The following is a 20,541-nucleotide window of genomic DNA, read 5'->3' as shown; positions in this document are numbered from 1 at the left end:
CAGTCTGCATTAGTGCTAACAGGCTCCAGACCGAGCGGGCTGGGCGCGGGGCTAATGCAATAGGCGCGTTACCTGGGGCACAGGCTACATTACCAGGTCGGCTTCCTCCCGGCGCGGCCAGAGCCAGCCAGCCCACGTCCTGCCGGGCGCCCGGTGCCCGCAGCGCTCCCAGGGCCCCGCCTGAGTGCCACGCGGCGGAACCCAGCCCGGGCTGGCGCCCGCGATCCCCTTGCTGCCCGCCACGTGAGTGCGCTCTGCGCGCGGGACCGGTAAGTGTGCGGACCAGCCCCAGGGCACATCGTGAGCAGCCGCGTCCGCTAGTGTCCCCAAGGCTCCCAGGGCGCCCCCCATAGCTGGACCGGGACCTCGAGTCAACTCTATCCCGTTAGGGCCCGCAGGAAACTTGCCATTTAGGGGTGGGGGACAGCGAATGACCTAGGTACAGCACGGCAGGGTCTTTAGCCCGACCCATAGGGCGGCCCGAGGAGGTCCCCACCTATGAATTCTGTCCCAGTCGGACGCGCGTCACAACCTCTGTCTCCAAATTTTTTCCAACACACGCGCTCCTTTTCTAGGAAGCCAGAGTTCGCTCAGCGCACGGATCCCGACGTTCTGGGTTCCGCCGGGTGGTCTCAGTTGGTGCAAACAGGCAGCAAGCCGTGGTGACTGCTTCTTTTTCTCCTTTCATACAAGCAGAGCTTCGGTGTTGTCCCCAGAGCCTCCGAAGTTCTTCTATCCAGCCGCACCCATGCTTCTGGCGCGAATGAACCCGCAGGTGCAGCCGGAGCTCGGCGGGGCGGACCCGCTTCCTGAGCAACCCCTGGGGACCTGCAAAACCGCGGATATGCTGGTGGTGAAGGAACGCAACGGCGTCCAGTGTCTCCTGGCGTCCCAGGACGGGGACGCGCAACCCCGGGAGACTTGGGGCAAGAAGATTGATTTCCTGCTGTCTGTGGTCGGCTTCGCGGTGGACCTGGCCAACGTGTGGCGCTTCCCCTATCTCTGCTACAAGAATGGTGGTGGTGAGCGCAGGGCTGGCTAATGCTTTGGACTTGGGAGGCAGCCCGTTCTTGTAACACTGGCTCGGAATGGAGCAGGCATGCACAGTGGGGAGAAGTGGACACACAGGAACATATTTAGTGAGCAGGAAAGAACTCTTTAGGGCGACAGGGAAGTAGATTGTCGCTCTCCCCTAGGGAAGTTGAGGCAGGACCTTGGACAGTGGTAGGCACAGGGCTCAAGGACAGAGAGAATTGGGGGCACCTGGTTGTGTCAGGCATCCAGAGTCAATGCTGCACCGCAGAGAAGGGGAGTAGAGCTCAGGACATTCTTGAAAGGATTCCAGAAGTATGTGGGACGTTCCAGCCAGACACAAGATGACGATAACTCTAGCACTCTTAACCTTGGGGCTGCGGCAAGGAAAGGTAAAATCGAGCCCTTGGGTCACCAGTGGGTACAGGGGTAAGGGCACACAGACTTTGTGCGATCAGGCCACTAGATGACAAGAACCGAGCTGGACATTGAGGCAGGAGGGCTGGGAGACTGAAGGGCCCTTCCTCCTCAGCTTTTCAGGCTCTGGCCACATTGTAGAGTGGTGTGCAGGCAAGGCTGGAGAAGACACTCAGCAGAAAAGCTGTTTTGCCATCTTTCGGATGAACTGTCATGTTACCCATCTGCTCTGGAATAAGAGCCCAGGGCGTCACACGTACAGCCCCATGGAAGCAGCCTCAAGCTCCTTTCTGAAGGGCTTGGACCCTAGCACGGCCAAGCCACCCTAGTCCCACCATCTTTACTGAGACATAAGCTCAGTAGAGCCCCCCTGAACCCCCCCCCACACAAAGAACCCAGGGATGTGAGCTTCTAGAGCAGGACGTTGGCCCATCCCTGGATCTCCTTGCCTTGTAGCCTTTCTGACTTGGAACTTAAGGGAAGTCAGTTGGAAGCAGGGTGAAACTTTACAGGAGCCAAAGTGGGGGAGCTTGTGCCCCCAGAGTCCTAGATGCACAGCTCTTTGTTTCTGTGTACTCTCTGGACACTTGCTTTGGGATAAGCAATACCCAATATTTGTAAAGAGGGTGTGGTGTCCAGAGAGACCAGCTGGCTCTGAGATGGTTGGGTTGCATACAGAAGCATCAGCTTTCAGGGAGAAGGTGAAGCAAAGCTGGAGCCAACAGATGAGCCATCATGTGTTCCCTTCTCAACATGAGTGTCACCGTTAGATACTCCAGATAAGGCAGCCTAGACAAAAGTCCCGAGCCTCAGGAGATGCTTCCTGTCTCTGGTGGCCCTTGCTACTCTTCCGGCTCAGTACTCTGACCCTGGTGGGTAGAGAGAGAAAGCTAACACAGGGACACACCTACCAAAGGTGAAACTTTCCCTCACCTTGTGGCTACAGATCCTCTAGGGACTCTGAGCAAATTTCAGCATTCTGGTCCTTGGGCCCCAATGATAGCAACAATAAAAAAAGAGGCAGGTTTTTCTATATTTGTAGCAAGCGGGGAGATGATGAGTAAATGATAAATTGGAAGACCTTAAGATAAGTTGTGTGCCCTTTAGTGACTGTCTGAGACTGCTTGTCCCTAGACATCAGACACTCAGTCATTAATCAGCAATATTTCTCTGGGCTTAGCTCAGTGTAGGGCGTCATGCTAGGCTCTGTAGGGGTCACCTGGATGTTTGAGCCATCATTCTGTCTTCCCAGAGCGCTGGTGCCCACAAGTCCTCATTGTTATATGGGGATAAATCTTTTCCATTGTTATCCACCCATTTCAAAGCATATAATATATCATTTAGTTTTGGCTAAAGCAACGCAGATGGCCAACTTGACACATACATTAGATAGATATTCCAGGACCCTCATTGACACTGTGTCCACTTGGACACTGCCATGTTGCAGAGAGCACCTGCTGTGTACTGGATGACAGACTGTGTGCCTGGAGACAAAGTACAGGAAATTTGTCACAGATGTGAAGTTTTCGTTGAAATTGACTGAAGTCCCTTTCCTAGCTATACTGGTCCTGGAGTGGCCTATCCAGAGTTGTTCCATAATTTGTCTTTTGGGGACCTGTTTCCGAAGCAGGCTGAGAAAAGTTGAGGGCACAAACCGTTGGTTTTTTAATCCCTGATAACACACAAGTCCTAGGAATGTGGTAGAAGGTTCCTACCCACTTATACGGAGCAAATGCATTAACAAAATAACCCAAGCTCTCAGAGACTTATTGGCAGTTTCACGAACCATGGCAGAAACCTTTCAGGAACTAACCCAGTGAAGTGTTGGAGATGATGAGGGTGTGTGTGTGTGTGTGGTGTGTGTGTGTGTGTGTGTGTGTGTGTGTGTGTGTGTGTGTGTGAGCGCGTGCACGCATGCACACACATGCAGCCTGGACATTAATAGTCTTGGCTGCAAAGTTATAGGCTCCAGTTTCTAACAAGTCTGATGACTTGGGAAACTCTGCAGGCCTCAGTTTCCTCATATGTCCAATATGTTCAGCTAAGAAGATGGAGAAGGACTAAAGTTTCAGGGTGGGTGGGGAGGCTGCGTGAAGCATGGCTCAGAGAGGGTAGTGGCTGCTTTTTGTCACTATCATTAGGATAGCACAGGAAAGGGATGGGAGAGCGACCGGTACTGTAGAGGCTTAAGGAGGGGCTGGTTAGTGGTGACTCAGGGGAAGTCAGCTGCTCTGGATAGGGAGGGCTTGGAAAAACAGTATTTTAGCCACCACCTGGGACAGGCTCCTCAGGAGGGGAACATAGATTGGCTGGAGGGCAAGCCAAAGAGATAAGGGTGAGAGGCAAGTTGGGGCTGGGCTGAGGAAACATTCTGCTAGGAGTGAGGGGAAGGGCTGCTACCTCAGTGAATTTCCATTGCTGATTAGGAGGTTTGCGATTGACCTGGGGACTCGTAGTGTAGGGCTTCATTTGGGAGGACAGAGCACTCTGATTTTTACTGCTCCCATCCCTGCTCCAGGGGATGCTCAGCTGCCCCCTCAGGCCTGGATCTCCACTGAGATCTCATACTGTTCTTTGTGGGCTCATTCTCTTTTAGTAATTCTGATTTCAGCTCCAGAGACGGATGAGTAGGCAAGTACTCCTTCAATCTGGGAAGAAGCCAAAGGCATGAGTTTGAATCCTAACCCTGCTACTCACTGTGACCTCAGGCACCAAATTTCCTTCTATAAAAGGCACAAGGTCTTAGATGATCCAACAATTTATAGCTCCCCAGTGCCTTGACTACAGCTGTCCCCAAGCCAGGCTTCACCATCCCATCCTTTACCAGCCTGGCCCTTGGGTCGGTGTGTTCTTTGGTGCCAGTGTTAACACAGAACTCTCCAAGTCGGAGTGTTTATACTGGCCCAGACTGGAGAATGTTTTGAAAGGATGAAGTTGCCAGTAGTTTATGCCCCTGGCTAATATTTTATGAATGAATTACTGTCAAGGATCAGCCTGTCTGAACATCTACCTGAAGACCAGCTGCTGGGATGACAGGCTATGGCTTCTAGATTGTTCCTTTTGAACCCAAGATGGGGGTCTATGCTGGCCTCTGGGAAGGAACAAATATATAGGTGTCTGAGCACTCATGTCTGGAAGTGGCCTCTATGGATTACCCTCTGTGCATTGCGCTCTGCACTAGATCTTTGTGGCAATCTTGTGCACTAAATTTTGGGGTTTGGGCATACCTATCTTTGAGTCAGGGTCTGGTATTTGCTAGAGAAATAACATTGGAAAAATCTTATAGTGTCTCCAAGCCTCATTTCTCTTGTGCAGAAAGAGAGAGGGTAATTTTGGCCCTTTCTACAGGACCAGATAACACCGGACAATATAGATAAAGTACTTGGGAAAATGTCACATCATAGGGGCAACACAGTAATGCTACCACTTTGACATTTTGGGTGCTATGGGTTACATGTTTAACCCAGGTATAGGATGAGGTCCTAATTCTGAAATAAGTAGAATTTATTCTGAAAATAAATTGACAAAGGGGGTAAGAAAAAATAAAAACAACAACAACAGCAGCAGCAAAAAACAAGAACAAAAACAAAACAAAACTCCTTAAGCCAGAGGCCATAGTGTGGCAGATTTAGGAGGCAAAAGTTGGCCATTGTACATGGTTCTCAACCAGTGGGCCATGACCCCATTGGGGGGGGGTCACATATCAGATATCCTGATTATCACTTATTTACATTACAATTCATAACAGTAGCAAAATTACAGTTATGAAGTAGCAATGGAATGAATTTATGGTTGGGGGGGGTCACCACAGCGTGAGGAACTTTGTATTAAAGAGTTGCAGCATTAGGAAGGTTGAGAGGTCTATAGTATGTCAGTATGTCACTGCTCTCCTGGACAGTGGGCTTAGCATTTCTGCACAGGGTCCCATGCTGTGATTCTGAGTTCTTAGTATACTTCCCTCAGTAGCCAAATGCCTGGGATCCTCAAAACCACTAATGAGGGTGGTGTTGATATAGACCTCTGGGGTTTTTATGTCCAGCTTAAACACAGGTTGTCCACATATGGATCTTCTTCAGGTGAGACATTATTTAGCTGAGATGCACAAGGAGCCAACCAGCGTGGTGTGGTTCTCCAGCGGTGGAGCCTGCACACCGCTTTGAGGGAGTAAGGTACTGATCCAGGCTCATTATCATCGAGTGACCTCTACTCTAAGCTGGCTAAAAAGATCTGAAGGACTGTTCCCAACCAAGTAGGATTTAATAGAGAAAACGCTTTGTCTTGCCCTGCAGTCTCAAACCCAATTGCCTAAGAAAGGATTAAATTCTAGGACCAGAGCTGGGTGTGGTGGCACACACCTTTAATCCCAGCACTCGGGAGGCAGAGGCAGGGGGAATCTCAGTGAGTTGGAGGCCAGCCTGGTCTACAGAGTGAGTTTAGGACAGCCAAGGCCACACAGAGAAACCCTGTCTTGAAAAACTAAAAAAAAAAACAAAACAAAAACAAAAACAAAAAACTAAACTAAACTAAAATTCTAGTACTAGTAGAGAGGGCCCAGGGCTTTCATTAGTGGCACCCTCAATATGAGTCACTGCAGAGACCTGTTCATTCAAAAGAAACTCATTGGTTCATGTCAACCCCTAGTACAGAGATGCGTGGAAGACAACCCCTGACTCTAGGGAGTTATAGTCTACTGTAGATAATCTAAACATCCAAGCTGTATTGTACATGTTCCAAATAGGGGAGGTGATGTCCCACTCAGTTCTTTGTGGCTCATATTTCCTGTAGTAATACAGTTCTGAGCATCCGAAGCAGTTTCAGATCTACTCCTCTTAAAGAGAGAGGTTACAATGGAGGAGACAGGGAATCTGAACCCTCTAGGACAAGTCAAGATTGGGCATGACTGTGTAAGGAGCAGTGCTGCATATAGAAAAGTGCCCCCTACTGCCCCCTCCAAACTAATTTCCCTGAGTCCCACCCCCATTGACCTCTGGGAGGAGCTGACTTGTTCTGCCATGGTGGTGTGATTCTTGCCTGGAGCTCAGGCAAGATGTCAGCTTGAGGCATACATGAAAGTGAGAGAGAGAGAAAGAGATTGTTCCTTGACCCAATACCAGGCTCTGGGTTTTCCTGGGCAAATGGCCCCAAGGATCTGTTGAATAATGTGCAGTCCAGGGTTTTGTTGCTTTTGGTGGCTGGGAACAGAACTCAGACACAGGGCAGAAGAGCACACCAGCATATGCCAGAGGCCTCTTAGGTAAATCCAGGCTCACACTGTTCCCTCTTGGCCATCAGAGTTCAATCTAAATTTCTAAGAAACTCCAACCTTGGAGTTTTTAACAGAACTATTATAAAGGTCTCTTATCAAAGTGGGAAGGGGATATATTTTAATAGCTGTGGCTGAGGTTGTTATTTTGAGCTATATCTACTGTGCCTACTGTGTTGATTGAGGTCTATGCCTTAGCCCTGCAAGAGTTTGAACCTAGACACTTTTTCTTCCTTGTAAGGTAGTGTGAATGTGTGTGTGTGTGTGTGTGTGTGTGTGTGTGTGTGTGTGTGTGTGTATAAAGGATTTGTCCTATCACTGCATGAGCGAATCGGGGTGTGGATTGGTGTGAAGTTGTATGTTTTGGGGGACCTTGTAGAAGCTGAGCCCTCAGAGAAGTGTATCCCACCACAGTTCTCCTAGGTCTGCTCTTGTGAGTGTGACACAGGAAGGGTATTCCAGAGGTGTGACAGGATTCCGGACTTTCACGCCCAGTGTGAGGCTTCTTGCAATGTATGACCACACAGGAGATATACAGGGACACAAGGGCATGCCAGTGATGGCCTTTGCAGATCAGTGCACTTGCAAGCAGCCTTTAACTCCAAGATGCTTCTGCAGTGCTGGCTATGAAGATGGCCTCAGCCCACCACAGCTACCCCGAAGTCCCTTCCTAACTCATCAGAGATGCCTTTAAAACAAAAAACAAAAAAAAAAACAAAAAAAAAAAACCAGTTGTTGTAAGAGAGTTCACAGTAGGGTGCTACTTAATGTCGTCTTTTAGCAGAGACATTGGGCCATCAGACGCTTTCTGGTTTTTCATTCATACACACCATGTCATCAAAAAATTTAAAGTAAAATCTAACTATGTCACACACCCCTTCCGTTTCCTCCCTCCAAACCCCTCCTGTGTCCCCTGTGTCACCATTCTTGAATCACCTGGGCCTTGCATTCCATGAGACTTTGTAGTTTCATACCACAGTCATTCACTGTAGAGATCTGTGGTTTGTGCAGACCCACCGACGTCGGGGTGTCCTTGTTTTGCTGTGGCTTGAGGTCAGCAGCAGTTGAAATGGGCTTCAAACCAAGTAATTTACTGGGTTTTTGGTGCCATATGGAAGTTTAGGGTTAAGAGCATGGGATAAAACAGACCTGTGATGCATTGCCTGGGTCCTTTACCTTGGCCATGTAGAAGAAAATGTTGGCAAATCTTAGCACCAACATCTGAGTGGGACTTGTGATCTGGCTCTTTCCTTCTCCCCTCCCCCTTAGGGTACCAGCTGCCTTCAGGCTTACTCAATCTTTTAAGACCTAGCTTTCTACTTTCCCAGCTCCAGGCGCCCAAGAAAAGGAGTGGAACTCTTGTAAACCAAGCTTTAATTCTAAGCTGTACATGTTTTCTAGTGTGAACAAGCAACTTGATTTTTCTAAGCCTTGATTTCCTTGCCTGTAAAGTGGGTGTGGTGCTGATCGACTCTCAGGGATAGCTCTACATGAATACCGTGTGCTGTGTACAGCCCATGTGGCCTGGCATAGACTAAGTCCTCATTAAATGGCACATGTTACTTTCACTAAGCCCATGGCCTCCCCGCATCTGCACTATCATTGTCACTGCTATCCCTGTGAGCCATGTGAGCAGATGGCAGAAGGGCCCTTCCTGTGAGAAAGAGGCAAAGCAGAAGTTAAGTGGAAGGAAGGAGACCTTGACACATGCTGCTTCAAAGAATCCCAGCCTGGAGCAGAGTTAGGAGTGCTGGGTTGACCGAGGACAAACCGACCAGATAACCTGGCTACTCCCAGATCCGCAAACACCTCCCCCACCTTGACCCCCACTCTGCTTCCCACATCTTATTCAGATGTCTACCCTTTATCTGTACCAGAATATTCTAGAATCTGCAGGGTATGCTGGGAATGGGCCTAGAACTCAGGAGCCAGCCCTATCTGGGCCCAAATCCTCTCTCTATCGCCTACGAGACATCCAAGCCTGGTAAGCTCAGTTGATTTGGCCCTAAGCCTCAGTCTCCTGCTCTGGAAGGTGATCACAGCGCTTGTTTGCTACCAGAAGGTTTCTGGGTAGTACAGATGAGCTCAGACACTGAGTGCCTTACATGATATGGACAATACAAATGTGCAGTAGTTTTTCCTTCTCTCCACCTTTGGCCTACCTCTTTAGTCAGGAAGAATTTGGGTCTTGCAGCAACAGGACCAGCACATCATCCTTTATTCTTGAGAGCCTCAGGCTTTCCGTGCAGAGGCAGACACTGAGTCATGGGGTGAGTTTGACCTTGGATAATACATACCTCTGTCCCAGTTCTTTTGTAGAGAAGATCTTCGGTTTCCACCCATAAAATGGAGTTAGCGACAATCTCTGCTCTGTAGAAGTGAGGTGGGGATGCTAATGATGCTGCATGGAAGTGCCCGTACCACAGCAGGGCCTTACCAAGCGTGAACTGCCTAGTGATGTGCCAAAATCATCAGTGTGGTCATCTTCACACACTTTTCAACATTGCTCATTTTCCCGGTGTGGATGGGTCAGAGATTTCCAAGGCTTGGCCATCTCATTCAGAAGTCCACGAGAAGTTCGCTTTTGTGCTGACTGTTCCAGCAAAGAAGCTACTGTTTTACACTAATTCTGTTGATGTGGTATACACACATCCCTGAGTCATGCGCCCAGAGCTCATAGCCCATGTAGCTCACTGAGGGTGTCAGGGCATGCAGAGAATTGTCCCTGCTACTAAGACTTGTCCCATCCCACTAGGAATGTCTCCTGTGGCCTAGGATCCCCTTCAAGTTCTCCCTCTGCCTTAGTGGGTGAACTTCTTATGGCCTCTTTGAAACAGATTTTTCCTTCAGCAGCCAATAGCAGGGTGAGCCCCATGGACTGGAAAGAAGCTTGAAGAAGAATCCTTCTTCTATCACTTATCGCCATGCCATCCGGAAGTGTTGACTTCTCTATCTGCCTAGAGTGTCCCCAAGGGGACGCAATGACCCTGCTTACATCACTTTCTCATAGGTGGCTGTGGCACTCTAGGGAGAATGCAGAAAAATCAGGTTTTTGGGAAGCCATGTGGGCCCTTGCAATGATATCAGTCTGAGAAAATTAGAAGCTCCAAGGGTCACCTTGGCCACCATCTTTCCCTGTCTGGTCTCACTCATCTTGCCCACGCAAGGAAAGGCTGGGCTTACCCCAGAGGTTCCAGAGTAGAGTGAGGCTTCATGAAAGAAAACGTTCTGGGTTGGGATGAGTTTGGTGGAGGCTATCCCTTGCAGTGCTTCACGATGTGCGCTGGGTACCACAGGCTAGGAGAAGCTGTGGGAACACAGCTCTGTCACTTCGCCTCATGCAAAGTTTACTCCTCCAACTGCATGTGAGCATTACAATGATTGTGAACACTATGACTGCCATGCTTGCTGATATGTCTACTAAGTGTTCTGCATAACTCTATCGCCCTAAAACCGCCCCCTGGGAAGCAGCCAGGTGAGCAGGTGAGCTGGACTCTCAGGGCTGTTGGAGCTACTTGACTGCAGCCCTATAAGAGGCATCTATCATGCAATCCTAATGCTGCCTCTTCGTCCTGTAGGTGCCTTCCTGATCCCATACACGCTGTTCCTCATCATCGCTGGCATGCCCCTGTTCTACATGGAGCTGGCTCTGGGGCAGTACAACCGGGAAGGCGCGGCCACTGTGTGGAAGATCTGCCCTTTCTTTAAAGGTAGGAGTGCTCTGTGGGAAGTCGAATATTTTCCCCAAAGCCTTTCTTGGTGTATCCTGAAGAATCTTCTCCCAAGGGGAGATTTAAGGTACGTCAGCTCTCACATGGGGCTCACAGGCTTCGATGATGTCTAGATTGTCCACCATTCGGATTTACACATAGAAACTAGGTTATATGAGGTATAGCCTCATATTGTACTCCAGGCTCAGTCCCACTGGTTGAGTGAAAATGACTGGAGTGTTTTTATATATAGGAAATACAAAGACGGCAGGGATCTCGGCACACACACCTCTGTTCCTCCTCCTTTTTCTCATGGAAGACATGGTACGTTGACCATGGGCACCTTCAAGTTCAAGCAGAAAGCTGCTTGAGAAAGCTTAACACAACAGTCTTGACTGCTGTAAGATGAACTTGTACTTGAATTTAGAACAGGCCTATGGGAAATAGCCACGGCAACTGCCATTCTCCAGCTCCTAGGCTATTGGGAACAGGTGGAGCAAGGTTAGGATCTCCCAAACACTGGTTAGGAAAACAGTAACAGCCAGCGAGAACAAGTGTGTCTCCCATGAGGCTCTCCTTAAGACGCAAGAGGTCTCTTCAGCACCTTGTATATACTTGGTCTGTGGTAAGAACAGGTTGATATAAAAGTCTTGCATGATACATGAATTGGCATCTTTTCTGTTTAGTCACCTGAAATCCAACCCAAGATGGTTTTATTTTAGTGTTCTTTTTATGTTTTAAAAAATTATGACTAACTTATAAAGTTAGCATACAAAGTGATGGGGTTCATTATGGAATACATATATAATATATTGTAAGTGGGCATGTGTGTACATATGTACACACACACACACACACACACACACACACACACACACACACACATTTCTTGATCTGGCTCAGACAGTACTGGCTAGACTCTCTCGACCTCAACTCTGTTTTCTCCTGTGTTAATATCACTCCCAGGTGCCTTCTTATCAATTGCTAGTAAAGATTGCTAACTTTACTGGTTTAATTTGAGTCACGTGATTGTTAAACAACCAATCAGTGTGGCTATGGAGAAGCAGCACTCTGATTGGCCAGGCTTGTATCCTCAGTCCTTGGCTAATTTGAGGAAGCTAGGCTTATTCTCATTCAGATCTCACCACGAAGACTCGCTGAGGGTACTCCCTTAAAGCCGTGGGTGTGTAAGGAAATTTATCTACTCTAAGAAGAAGCCACAGCTATGGCTGTCCAGGAGCTTCCTAATCATTCAGTCAGTGTGCTTGCACAGGAGGCAGGTGGCTGACAAGAGGACATGTGCACGCACTGTGCTGAGAACTAGTCAGGGACTGCTTGGCTGGATCTTCTCCTAGAAGCAGGTCCTAAGGAAGGACTTAAGGATATGGAGTTACCAGGGAAGGTGAGAGGGACCCTGCAGCATCAGTTGGAGATGGACAGCCTGTCTCCAGCATCAGTTGGAGATGGACAGCCTATCTCCAGTTAAGGAGCCCATCACTGGGCAGTTCCACCATGGATAGGAAGAGAGCATGTAAAAACGCATCCCTGTGTTATCCTGCCTGAGTGACAAGGGAGCTGCAGTTTTTATACTCCAACACCTGATAGGACATCAAGGCCCTGGCACTCTTATTTGCCCAATGAGTGCACCAAGAGAGCAACAGTGGCAAAAGATTATGGGTGGGGCTCTGATGGTCTGCTCCAGAAAAAGTGAGGTGCAGGAGTGTGCAGTGGCTTCACTTCCAGGGGTGAGGGGATAGCGGTGAGACTGGACCTGGGAAAGCCTGACCTCTTTGTCCCCACACAGGAGTGGGCTACGCTGTGATCCTCATAGCCCTTTATGTCGGATTTTACTACAACGTCATCATTGCCTGGTCACTCTACTACCTCTTTGCATCTTTCACCTTGAACCTTCCTTGGACCAACTGTGGCCATGCCTGGAACAGTCCCAACTGCACTGACCCCAAACTCCTCAATGCCTCGGTGCTGGGCGACCATACCAAGTACTCCAAATACAAGTTCACACCGGCTGCAGAGTTTTATGAGTAAGTCATGGGTGCCTCACCCCACATACTCAGGCCCAGGCAAGAGCTGAGCCAGGAGTTCAGAAAAAAAAAAACACAGACAAGTTAGGGGCATGGCATTCAGCTTTTGGAAGGTACAGGCTTGATGCCAAGTTAAGAACAGAGGATCCAGGAGTGTACGGGGCACCTGGTGGAGCCTCTGGTATAGGACCGGAAAGTGAAGGTTGGGAGCCAGTATGGCAGCATGCAGACAGAAAACAAGACGGTGTTAAGGATAGTGTATGGTGTGGTGGTACATGCCTTTAATCCCAGCACTTGGGAGACAGAAGCAGGTGGATCACTGTGAGTTCGAGGCCAACCTAGTCTACAAGGTGAGTCCAGGACAGCCACAGCTAACACAGAGAAACCCTGCCTCGAAACCCCCACCCTCTCCCAAAAAAGATAGTGTGTGGCCTTTGGGACATAAAAGACACTTCGGAGAGAGTAATTGACTTTAAGAACTAAAACTAAGTATGCAGGAGAATGGGAGTTAGTAGGAAGGACAGCTTCTCTGAGGAAGTGACTGTGGACCCTGGTGATGTCAGCCATGAAAACACCCAGAAGGTAGCTGGTAGCTGGTGCCTCCATGGTTGGAATCTGCTGCATCTGTCTGGTCCTGAAGCTGTCCTTCCATCTACCCTGTGCTAGGGACTCCCATACGGGGGAAGCAAAGCAGATGAATGCAGCCTGGAGACAGCGTGTTTGCCATGCACGTATGAGAGGCACTGGCTGGTGGCAATGGGCAGAACGTTGTTAAAAAAATAGATACAACATTGCAGTTGGAACAATTTCAGCAATAGAAAAGCTGCAAGGATTGTACATGGGGCCTCCCTCCCAAGTTTCTAATGTTGAGACCATGGATAATCACTGCACTGTGTAGATCGGAGGAAAATTGATGTTTACATGTTATTAGCTCGTCTGCCAAGACCCACATTTCCCCACCGGCATCATGGTGGTCACGGCTGTTTAGTCCCCTCCAGCATGGGAGAGTTCTTTGAGCTTTCCTTGAGTTTCATGTCCTTGACACATCTAGAGGATACTGGCCCATGAGTCTATGAAACAGATGTCAAGATGGATTTATTTGTTGTTTTCTCACATTCTGATTGAGGGTATACACTTTCATCAAGGGCACCATAGAAGTGCTCTGGCACTTTTCTCAGTGAGCCTTGTCTGGGGGACACAGTGCCCATCTGTCTTGTTACCTGCGAGGTTAACCTTGATTGTGGCAAAGGTGGAAGCTGCCAGCTTCTTCCTGGACAGATATTTTCACTCTGGAAATGTGTGTCTTTTGGAGAGGTACTTTAGCGTTACGCAAGTACCTTGTTTCTCATACTTTAACCTGTAGTGCCTATTATTAATTTTTGCTGGTAAGGGTTTTTGTTATAGCGTTTGCTTATTCTCCGCTATTTCCATCATTCTTTCTAGAATAACTGAGTAGAGTCCCAACCCCCACCCAATATTTTATCCAATGTACTCACTTGGATCAGAATGCGGTCCTGAATATTTATTTTGTCTGTGGTTGACTCCTGAGCCACCACTATTCAGTCTGTTGGCCTCTAGTGAAGGGAGTGGCTGCCATGTTTCCAGTCACCGAACTCATATGAGTGCTTCTATCCTCAGAAGACAGCCTCGATTGGTCCCTCCAACACAGGTGAACCTTATTTGAGCGATGTCTTACACACATGTTAGTGGTAGTCTAGGACACAAACATGGAACAGGACAGGTGAACCCCACTGGACTCCACCCTCGGGGCTCATGTGATCCATTGCAAAAGCCCCAACCCCCACTTTACTAAACAGAAACACAGATTATATATGCTGAGGCTTTTGGGTCACTTATGTAGATTTATCTCCCAGGTCATATACAAACCCACAACAGATGAAAGTATGGATACCATCAAAGTCCAACTTGGTGAAGGATGAGTTTTCCTGGGGTTATTCACTGAAGCAAAAACGACTCAAAGACAGTTCTGTCACCAGCCCAGCTCAGCATGCTCTCCATGCTCTCACAATAGCTGGGAGCCTGGAGAGCACTGGACAGCCTGCAGTCACCTCATCAGGTTGGACACTGCCCATTTCAAGGGACTCTGGTCTAAACTGTTTCCAGGCATATTGGCTGGCATATTGCCTCTTCCAGGCAGCTAAGCTGGTCTCAGTCGTGGCAGCTTTTCACCTCTGAGACTCTTCTTGGGAGCTCCGTTCTTTAGTCTCAGAGGAACTCATGGCTTTTGTTGCTTACTATGGCAGTGAGGCTGGGGGGGGGGGGGGGGGGGAGGGAGCGGCTCCTGAATCTGCTCAGTTTCAGGGACTTGCGGAAATGACTTTGAGTTGTTTACCTTCCTGCTTGAGGAGCTTTCCAGTGGGATGGAACCTGGCAAATACTATCTTTTCATTCTGAGCACTGTGATCTGTTGTTGTTTACTCTACGAATGAGGAAATGGGCAGAAATCAGCAAGTGCCTTGTCCCAGGTCCCCAAGTTTAGAAGTAGCAGTGGGAAGGAGTTTGTCCCAGGCCGTCTTGGTCCCAGGCCCAAGGGCTTAGCATGGTGGAGTTAAATCTTATCTACACATTGTAATCATCTGGGGAGTTTTAAATGTTTTCGCTGCTTGGATCTTACCAGCCTGGGTAGAGCCAGAACAATGGACTTTCATTGCCAGCATCTACCCAGAATCCTAACATCTGGCCATCATTGAAGGACCCTTGATTGGTCACTGCAGGTCTTTGTCTCTGGGGCTTGGGGGGGGGGGGGAAGGTGTCTCATATTATAGAAAATCTAGGGCCTCCTTCATTCTTATTCAGAGGAGCACTTATTCAGAGGACATAGACCCCAGCAAGGTAGTAGTAGAGTTTCTGCGTGAAAGTTCTGGGACTTTCTTCCTATTTTCTGCATGTGGTTTGGATAAGGAGACCATGAAATGGTGGGATAGGGAGGGGGGTGGCTGCTGATTCCCATTTCCCAGCATGCTCCTCTCACAGAGCAAATAGCATGGTTTTCTTTTAGCTCCTGGCACTCGTTGTTCTTATAAATTAAAGTGGTAAATGAAAACCCTCATCTTCATCTGGCTCGGTTAGTATTGGATTCCTCCCCTGAGTGGCCACTATGCCTACTCCCGCAGAGATGCACCGCGGGGGGTGAGGGGGGAGTGGGGGGGGGGGCGAGGGAGGAAACCTGGAGGCCTTTGTGCCTTTGTTGCAGAAAGTGAGCTGCTTCCAGGCCTAGTCAACTGAGCTTCTTCCAGGCCCAGCCAAGAGCAGAATGTGGTGGAAAGGGAACACATTCCTGTCTAAGGTTACGCATGGCCTTGGGGGCCTAAACTAGAGAGCAGAAGGCAGGGAGAACGTCGGCAGCATTCTTCTCTATAGATCGCTTCCTTTCCCCTCATCTGTCCCCTGCCCCCACAAGCCTTTACAGCTCCCCTGAACTGGGTTCCGCATGCCTTCACATCCAAATCCTACCTTCCCTCCCCGTTCTCCATTTGCGAAGGTGCAAATGAGTTGTATTGTGAGACACCAAAGGAGAGACCCAGATTTAGGTCTGAGGCAGAGCTGGGTCCCCTCTGTCTGGCCTTGGCATCTCATAGGATGGCTCCTGATTTTCTTCTCTGGGACAGGAGTACAGGGGGCCTCTTCAGGTAGACAGGAGCCCTTCTCTTGTTTCTCTTTCTCAAGTCCATCCTGCATATGAACTTCCCAGAGCACCGTCATGGGCTGCCTCTGGGTTTTGTGTAGCACATGTCCTCTTTATTGAAATACTGCTTTTAAGACAACTCAACTTTAAAGAGGCAGCAAATGTGAGCCAATGCCAGCCCTGCGGAGGCTGGGTAATTCCTTCTTTTTCTCCAGGCATCCTGGCCAAGCTTGTTCTACTCAGACAGACTGAACATATCATTCAAGGGAACAAAACTGTTGCTCTCTTCCAGCTCTGGGCCTGAAGCCACAAAGCCCCACTGCTGAAAGCTACTAAAGTTCTAGCCTTATCTGTAAGTGGCACCTTCAGTGAACGAATCAGGATAGAAATTTTCTACCCATGACACCACTGGCGAGTAAAGGAATTCTCCCTCCTTCCCAATACTAACTCTTCAGGCTTAAATGTCAAGTGAGAATTGGAGCCATTCGGGCCCACAGGCTTTGGAAAGCCTGGATGGTGGCCTCGGTGATGATTCACAGCCATTAAGCTGCTGGAAAAGGAATACAAACCCAGGTTACTTGTGCCAGCACCATAGCTTGGGAGGTTGGCCCTTAACCCTCTTCACCATGATAAACTCTGGAGTTTGGTTCTTCAGGTACCTATGAGGGTGAGGCAGCCTATTCTGTGAGGGAGCTTCAGTTGTATGACTGGACACCAGGGCATTTCCCCAAGTTTCAGACAAGCAGGGTGATTCCCTGGAGAGAGAGAGAGAGAGAGAGAGAGAGAGAGAGAGAGAGAGAGAGAGAGAGAGAGAAACAGACAGAGAGAGAGACAGAGAGAGAGAGAGACAGAGAGAGACAGAGAGAGAGAGAGACAGAGAGAGACAGAGACAGAGACACAGAGACAGAGACACAGAGACAGAGACAGAGACAGACAGAGAGAGAGAGAAAGAGAAGAGAGAAGAGAGACAGACACAGAGAAAGAAAGAGATAGAGACAGACAGAGACAGACAGACAGACAGAGACAGACACAGAAAGACACAGAGAGATGCAGAGACACAGAGACAGAAAGAGATGGAGACAGAGACAGAGACAGAAAATGTTCACAGTCGAATTAGCCAAAATGGCAATTGGGACTATTCAATACTTGACCCATAAAACTATAAGACAAAGCAGAATTAAGTATCAAGTGAGTCTAGCCTAGCCTATATATTTGGTCACACTCAGCCATCCATTCCAGTCCACCCTCACCCCCATTTTCTCCTTCCTTCCCTTCCCCTCTTTTACCTTACCCTCCCCACCTTCTATCTTTTCTCTCTCTGTAAATAAAAGCTGTAAGTCAGGGAACCATTTCTATTTTGAAACTAGCAGGACTCAAAGATTGGCCAGGCTGACGAACTGGATTGTGAAAATGTATTCTAGTGATGCAGGAACAGATGGTCCCAAGGATCCCAAGATCTTCCCCTAGGGTCAGGGGAGCATCTGATGATTGTAGACAAGTATCTTGCTGCTGCCAAGAGCAAAAGGCAGGTGTGGCAAAGGAGATATGAATTTGGCAGCAGTGGGTTATGAGAGCTCTCTGATGCTGAAAGGCTCATGTTTATAGCCCGTAGAGCAGGACTTCATAACTTGATGGGCATAATTTACAGTAGGATGATTCTCTCTGGGGAGTGGGGGCAGCCACTGTCCTGTATATTTGGTAGCATCCTTGGCCTCTACTCAGTAGATACCAAGACCACCCTTTGCCATCCATATATAATAACTAGGAAGATCCAGACACAAAAAGCATCATCTCGGTGTGAAGTTCTGTTAGGTGATAGCAAGTCTCTGAGTATTTGGAGATAAAAGAGTGAGAAGGTTAGATCAGCGTGCCACTCGTGTCATCCTCCAGTAGTAGAGAGTGGATTTAAGAGAGCTAGTGTGAGGCAGAGAGATCAGGATTGGGGGAGCCAGAGGCACCTTCAATAGTCTTGGAGGAAGAGAATAAGGGTCTGGTGTGTGTGTCTGACTTGTGAGGACCAGAGAGAAGACTAGGAAGGGCCAGACATAAGGCAAGGGCTGTTGTTAGAGGAGCTGGGACATAGTGAGCAGTATGAAGCCAAAACAAGTGCCTGGGGCTTCAGAAACCGCATGTTTGGGGAGCACTATAAGTGTCGCTGTGGGTCATGATCACTCACCCAGCCTCATTCATCATGCACAATTGCTTTCGCCACTGCACCTGTGTACCTGCTGCCAACTCATCCTGTCCTCTGCTGGCTACTAGCAACCTTGTCAGAAGAGCCTGGCTTTTGTGGAACTTTGTGAGTGCTCCTCAGCTTCCTTTGTAGGCATCTGCTACTCCCCCCAGGAAGCCTAAGCCCAGATGCGATGATAGCTACAGCTGCCATTTGTGGGGAATTTCTTGGGCTCAATGTATGGCCCACATTCTGCAACCGAATCCTCATGAGAGTCCTTTGCTAAAGAGGGAGAAAGCTCCCAGCTGGGGCCGTTTGCATGCACCTATTTGCATTGCCCCATATCCTGGGAGCGTCACGTGTGCTGGAGCCACCAGCCTCTGACACACAGCCTGGATCAAAGCAGAGCTACAGAGGGCTTGGCGCTAGGTGTGGGGTCAGGTCACAGAGGAGCCAGGGACAGGGCCCATTGGGAGAGCCTGGATAACTTCTGTGCCACAATTTACTGCCCTTCATGTTCCTGCAAATACTAGACACCTGCTATGAATGACAGAGCAAATGAATGCACACACAGCATTAGCAGTGGCCTTCACAGCTTCACAAGCTACTGGCAAATGTTAACTGCTCAGGGCTAAGCTGGTGAATCTCCGAATTGGGAGTAGATGCTCTCATCAGCACTGAATCTGATTTATTTTTATTTTTTTTTTAGCTTGACCAGTAAAAGTGAGTTTAACTTCATTACCTGTGCGCTCCTCCAAGCACCCAGGCTTCCAGAAGAGTTACTAACCCACTTCTTAGGAAACCTCTCAAGCCTTTCCTTTTTCAAGTACAGAAAGCCAGTCGTACTTTGGCAGGAAAGTTAGAGAGATTCTGGAAGGCTCAGGTTGGTCTAGCAGGAGCCTGTCATTTGGGTAGGTCTCTGACTCAGCAGGTTCAATCTCTGGCTGCCAATCGAAGATGTTAGTGCCCAAGTGCCAACTCCCCCAGAGGTTCTGACTTAACTGGTTAAGAGTGCATAGATGGCAGCAGATAGCTTTGATGTATAAAACAGCTTTCAAAAGATTGATTGGTGTCTGCTCTGGTGGCTCATGGGAGAATAAGGCAAGAAGTGAGCCATGGGTTCCAGGCTAGCCTGGGCTACGTGGTGAAACAGACTATCAAACAGCAACAGAAAACAGAAAGATTATTTTGATAGTAGGCAATTCTAACGGTGAGTTGAGAGTCCTGTGGCTGAAGAGGAATTAATGCTTGGAGAATGAGGCTTCATGCACAGCTGGTGCCCCTGGCAGGTTCCAAATTATATTCAGATGAAAGCCCCTATTTCATAATTCTCCTTATGGGGTGGAGGTGGAAGAGAGGAAGAACACTGGGAGAAGAAAGAGGAAAAGGAGAATGAGAAAGGATTGGAGGGATTAAGAGGAAGAAGGGGCAGAGATAGCATTTATAAGTGTGTGTGTATTTATCTGATAAGACAATTAACTGTTTTTCCATCAAAGATATTTGCATTTTTTTTTTTACCATCACCATATCTTTTGAATTAGTGCTTTATTCTAAGGAAGGATAGTATGTGAACCTGCTGCTTGCTTGGAGCACAACAGTACAATTTATAACCAGCTTCTCTCTGATGCTGAACACAGGCATTTGCAGAATGCCACACAGGGAAGTGAAGTCTCTATGTGAGAAATTAGGAGGTCACTCTGGGCGCTATAAGGATCTGCAGAGTTGGGACTTTACTGCAAGTAGAAAGAAGACTTTAAGAGAAGGAAGTGCATGCTGGATATTCACCTTTCCTCCCTAGCTGTCCTTGGGGTGGTTCTGGGTGCTCATGTTTTTAAAAATAGAAGATGGATTGTTGGGTTTAGCAAGAAGAGTTGAGGACATTTGTCTGTTTGAAATCCCACATGGAGCTTCCAGACCTGGGCTGAGTCCTAGCTACCCAGGCGTGATTTATCTGCCTATCTTTCCTGGGAGACCTTTTTGCAGTGAACCTCCATATCACACTGTGAAAAATATGACTATTATGAACAGGTACAGACAAAAGTTTGTGCCTCGCCTTTGTCTTCACGGTGATACAGAATAGCATGTTTACTATTACTGTGCATTAAAACAATCTAGAGATGGTCTAAAATGTACAAAATGGCCTGTGTAAGAGATATCAAATACAATGCTATTTTACCAAGGGACTTGAGAATCCACTGATTTCAGTATCCATGGAGGGTTCTGGAACAAATCCTCCAGGGATACGGAGGCACAACTAT

At 48.4% G+C, this 20,541-nt stretch overlaps 1 protein-coding gene across 1 annotated transcript in view; it reads left to right on the top strand.

The window, feature by feature from the left end:
• The first annotated feature begins 211 nt into the window (after window positions 1–211).
• Window positions 212–20,541, top strand: part of SLC6A2 (solute carrier family 6 member 2) — a 40,205-nt gene continuing 19,875 nt past the window's right edge. Inside the window, exons 1-4 of the mRNA XM_084755306.1 lie at window positions 212–269; window positions 697–1,022; window positions 10,291–10,422; window positions 12,227–12,464. Coding sequence (XP_084611432.1) covers window positions 749–1,022; window positions 10,291–10,422; window positions 12,227–12,464 — 644 coding nt within the window. The 5' untranslated portion in view covers window positions 212–269; window positions 697–748. The remainder of the gene's footprint in view (window positions 270–696; window positions 1,023–10,290; window positions 10,423–12,226; window positions 12,465–20,541) is intronic.

Source organism: Acomys minous, assembly GCF_964271855.1.
Source record: "Acomys minous genome assembly, chromosome: 14".
NCBI classification, from domain to species: domain Eukaryota; kingdom Metazoa; phylum Chordata; class Mammalia; order Rodentia; family Muridae; genus Acomys; species Acomys minous.
Note: the sequence above shows the minus strand (reverse complement) of the source record. Positions and strands in the feature narration are given on the sequence as shown.